The 4,976-nt window shown below is 49.5% G+C and overlaps 1 protein-coding gene across 1 annotated transcript in view; it reads right to left on the bottom strand.

Moving 5' to 3' along the window:
• Positions 1-1,909: 1,909 nt before the first annotated feature.
• LOC103590763 (scaffold attachment factor B1-like) overlaps positions 1,910-4,976 on the bottom strand; it is a 46,937-nt gene continuing 43,870 nt past the window's right edge. Inside the window, exons 18-21 of the mRNA XM_008573066.1 lie at positions 3,539-3,657; positions 3,107-3,207; positions 2,628-2,694; positions 1,910-2,176 (exon numbers count right to left, since the gene is read on the bottom strand). Coding sequence (XP_008571288.1) covers positions 2,047-2,176; positions 2,628-2,694; positions 3,107-3,207; positions 3,539-3,657 — 417 coding nt within the window. The 3' untranslated portion in view covers positions 1,910-2,046. The remainder of the gene's footprint in view (positions 2,177-2,627; positions 2,695-3,106; positions 3,208-3,538; positions 3,658-4,976) is intronic.

The raw sequence follows: 4,976 nt of genomic DNA, 5'->3' as shown, positions 1-4,976 counted from the left end.
CCATTCAAGCTTTATTAAAGAAAGAAATCTGCTGGGCTGTGCTCAAAGTAGCAGGCAGCCCAGGCCTTTCCTGGAAAGGGGACAGCACCAGGTGTAGGGCCGGTAGAACTTATATTGGTATGTTGGCGCCAAGAGCTGGGTGATACCATCAAGGAGGGTCATTATGCTAATGTGGATCGGGGTGGAGAACTGCGTCATTGTGGAAGCAAAAGGGGTTTCTGTTTAAGTCGGGAGGCTTCTGTAAAGGGAAGTGGGGGAGGGGAACAGCGCCATTTTGTACTTGGGCTTGTCTAAAGTGGTGCTGGTTATGTTGCAGATCTATTTTTTTTTTTTTTTTCCTTTTTTACTGACCGGTAACGGGATTGCAACCCTCGGTGTTGCGCCCGCACTGCGCTCAGCCAGTGAGCGGGAACCGGTCTCCACATGGGATCCGAACCCTTGGCGGGAGCACTGCCACGCTCCCAAGCGGCGCACTCTCCAGTGCGCCACCGGGCCGGCCTATATGTTGCAGATATATTAAAGGTAAGAGGCAGTCACTTTAGTTTGTGGCATCCAGCCTAGCTTCCTGGGGGAGGATGGGTGCTGGGCCACCAGATGCCCTTGGCTGGTCTAGGCCCCACCTGGCATGAGGAACCAGGCCTGTACTCAAGCACACTGCTGGAGCACAAACTGCTGCCAGATGACCCTGTGCCTTCAAACACGTGCTAACACCCCCCACTCCACTGTGAAAATCCTGTTTTATCCTCCACGTAAAAAGGTAATATGTGGGGCTGACCAGTTAGCTCAGCTGGTTAGAGCATGGTGTTATAAGGTCAAGGGTTCAGATTCCTTACCAGCCAGCCACCACACACACACACGCACAAAAGGCAATGTAAAAAGGTCCAAATGACAGCATGGAACAGCAGTTGTGAATCTTCACAAGCTTGGTTCCAGTGTGGTCAGCAGGCAAAATGTTTCTCAATGCCCAGCAATGCACTCCTGGTGAGACCCCACACCCTTACAGAGGAAGGGGTCACCCAGTACTGAAAAGGGAAGCAGTTCTGCCTCAAGGCATGCTGTTATGTGAGAAAAGAGGCAAAACAAACGCCTTTAACACCTTGAAGCTCTTCCACTTGTTTTCTGACATATGTGTTTCTACACTTATTTAGACATAAATAGGGTCAGAATATACATGTTTATACATACAACTAGGAGACACTCATTGGAAAACATCAGTGACTCATGCAATGGGATGGAGTTCCAAAGCTTAAGGTGTTAACAGTGAAACTAAGCTCCCCTTTGCTGTCCTAAAGCAAGCAGCAGCTGCCCGTTCCTGTGTCTGCCACAGATCACTCTTGATGTGACAGCTGTATTCTGCCACTCAATAATACCTAAGGATGCTCCTCCAAGGCCCATCTGGTGGCCACCACCCCTGCAGCCTGTCAGCTAGCACTTCCTTCTGTGGCCACTGATTCCTGGGAAGTAGTAGCTGCCCCTTGAGCCTATGGCACAAATGCAGATTGTGCAACCCTTGTTTTGGGAAGAAAGCAGGATATTCACCTGAGACCTTCTGCACTTCAGCAAGTGCCGCAAGAGACCTCGACATGGAGATGGAATGCTGCCACACAAACACCTGAGCCCTGGAGGAGGGGGATGAAATGGCTGATTCATGACTGAGCTGACTGAGGCAGGCTGGAAGGTGTGCACTATCAACAACGTGCTTCTAGATGCTCCAACAAGCCCTCACAGCTGTCCCTTGAAGCCTCCTTCCCTGAATGAGGAGCTGTGGCTCAGCAATGCCATGCTAAGTATAATTTCATTTCACTTAGAGGTGGAAATGAAAAGAAACGACACTTTAAATAAAGGGTATGTGAACAGAAATACATTTATTACAAAAAACAAAAACAAAAACAAAAACAAAACCCCCAAAAAACAAAAACCAAATTCACATTGTATTGAGCTACAATATGGCAGCAGATAAAAAAAATTATTTTTACACAGTTTAAGAGAACTCCTAACAGAACATATTCTTGTTGCCACATGACGGGAACACAGGATTCAGAGTACTTAGTAGCGACGAGTGAAACGGGCATCACTGGGTCTGCTCCCCCGGCTCTGTCCTCCAAACCCGCCTTGCATTCCACCACGAGGGATCACGTGGCCCCGGGACGCCCCACCTGGGGTAAAGCTGCCACGCCTAGGAATAAATTCACATTCTTTTGTCCATGAAGCCTGCCCAATGCTCTGGCCCATCCCAAACCACACACGATCACTGGTTCACTGGGATGTGCTGGTGGGCTGGTGCTCCTCCTGACTTCCTTTCCCCTCTTGAGCGGCAACATCCACAGACAGACTCAGTGACACATGACTGACCCCACATCACACTTAGGGGAATGTAGTGTTAATTGGAAAGATGTGGTGGGATGTGCTGGTGGGCTGGTGCTCCTCCTGACTTCCTTTCCCCTCTTGAGCGGCAACATCTACAGACAGACTCAGTGACACATGACTGACCCCACATCACACTTAGGGGAATGTAGTATTAATTGGAAAGATGTGTTTTTTTTTAAACCTTCACCAAGGTAAGCCAGCATGCAAAAGAGAAGTGAAGCATCACGGGAAAAGACTGAGCGTCACAACAAATGCCTTACCCTGACATCCCTCCCCGGTTCATCATGTGGCCTGGCCCAGAGTGACCAGACATGCTTCTTTCACCACCTAGAAGACAAGACTCATTTTCACATAGAGCATCTGAACACAGGATGCAGATTTCACGGCACATTAGTCAATTCTACTGCCTTTCTTGAGGCACCTGGTTATTAAGAACTCGCAGATCCCAGTCAGAAGGAAGCTCAGCCCATGAGCTGTGCTGTCTGACTTCCTCACCGAGTCACAGTGGAGAGGACCCGCTGCACAGTTCCCCGGCCAGACAAGCACCCGCTGCACAGTTCCTGGGCCAGACCTCCAGAGAGCAGAGCGTCTCTGGTGTGTTCACTCACTCACACACGCATTCATTCATCTGACCCTTTCTGAGCACCTCCTCTGCAGCAGGAACGGGGTAGGCAGAGCAGGCGCAGCCTCTACCTTTGCAGTTACTTCTCAACAAAGTGGTACAAGAGCTGTTTCTTACCTTGCCACCTCTTGTGATCCCTGTCCATCATGCCCCCATCAGCAGCGCCCTGCCATGTCCGGTCATCCTCTATTCTTCGGCTGTGGTCCCCCCACTCACGTCTGCCCCTTGGAAAAAGAAATCACTGATTTGGATTGCCCTATGTCTGGTTTTCATTATAACAAGAATGATGGATTCTGGACGGTAAATTAGCATTCTGAGTTTCCACACCTGTGCCCCTATCCCTCTGGGCAAGGAGGGCCACAGGGAATGGGAGCTGACTCTGGAGAGAGCGCTCGGGGCGACCTGAACTGTGGCGAGGGCTGGCTGTGCCCCAGGGCTATGCTCAGCTCACTACCACCCAGGCTCTTATCCCAGAAACCTGGGGGCCCCTCAGGTGGACACACACCTATACTGTCAGTTGACAGGCACTGAGGGGAGTGTGACACAAACCTGGGAGGAGGAGGCAGCCCCCGGCCTTCGCTCATCCTCTTGTCGGATCCGTAGCTGCCCCATCCATCACGGGAGTCTCGGCCATGACGCTCTGGTCCTCCGTGGCGTTCAGGGTAATGCTGGATGTTAAAGAGCCAGAATGAAAAAAAAGCTTCAGTATCAATCCCTGATCCCAAGGTCTTTCGAGTAACAAGCTAATGATAACAACGACAACCCAGATGGAAGTGCTGGAAGCCAGAGAAAGGGCCCACAGGCATTCCTCATGTCTTTTTTTTCTTTCTTTTTTCCAAATTAATTTTATTTTTGTGGCAGGCCCGCAGGCGGATCTGAACCCTTGATCTTGGTGTTATCAGCACCATGCTCTCCCAAGTAAGCTACCTGGCCAGCCCATTCCTCACATCTTCTGTACCACTCAGGTTATGCCAGTTCACACAACACAGCTGCACTGGCATCCCTGAAATCTGCAGGCCAGAAAGGTCACTCCCTGGACTCAGGAGAGTCGCCGAATAGAAGAAAGACACAGAGGGCTGAGATTCACCTGAATCAAAAGGGAGAGAATTCAGGCACTGCAGGAATCTGAGGGGAAGCTCCGGGCAGCCCCAGTGACTTTAATACCAAGAATGACATCTTTAAGGCAGATCCCCATGGCACTAGCAGAGCCAGGCGGGTCACCAGGGACCACTTGTGAGAGAGAGATCTCAGGGTCCCACGGCACATATGTTTAGTGGCTAAGACCTAATGGTATTTTCTCACTGAGCATTTTCTATTACATAAAGGTCAAGTTTACAAACCTTTAACACATGCATGTTTCTTCCACAGTACAGGAAGCAACACGGTCATACGTTGTTTAAAGACAGGGACAGCTCTGAGAAAATGTGTTGTTAGGCGCTTTCACTGCTGTGTGAACATCCTAGAGTGCACCTACCGAGATGGTACAGCCTACTGCACACCCACACTGAATGGCGGTGTAGTCTATGGCTCTGACCACCGTCATATATGTGGTTCATAGTTGACCAAAATGTCATTAGGCAGCACATGACTACATATTGTTACATATGGCAGCTCCCTACCAACCTATTGTCCAGTTTATTTCATAAATTTGGTAACTGTCCAATGACAGTATTTTGTAGAAATGTTAACAATTTTTACTGGGAATCCTTACTATGGTGTAGTGAAAGCTGATAGGGTTACTTTCCTTAAAAAAAAAAAAAAAAAAAATAGAGGGCAAGCCCGGTGGCGCACTCGGTAGAGTGCGGCGCTTAGGAGTGCAGTGGCGCTCCCGCCGAGGGTTCGGATCCCATATAGAGACCGCTCCACTCACTGGTTGAGCGTGGTGCGGGCGCGACACCGAGGGCTGCGATCCCGTTACCGGTCATGAAAAAAGACAAAAAGGGAAGAAGAAGAAAAAAAAAAAAAAAAAAAAAAAAAAAAAAAAAAA

This window comes from Galeopterus variegatus, unplaced genomic scaffold (genome assembly GCF_000696425.1).
Source record: "Galeopterus variegatus unplaced genomic scaffold, G_variegatus-3.0.2 Scaffold870, whole genome shotgun sequence".
Lineage (NCBI taxonomy): Eukaryota > Metazoa > Chordata > Mammalia > Dermoptera > Cynocephalidae > Galeopterus > Galeopterus variegatus.
Note: the sequence above shows the minus strand (reverse complement) of the source record. Positions and strands in the feature narration are given on the sequence as shown.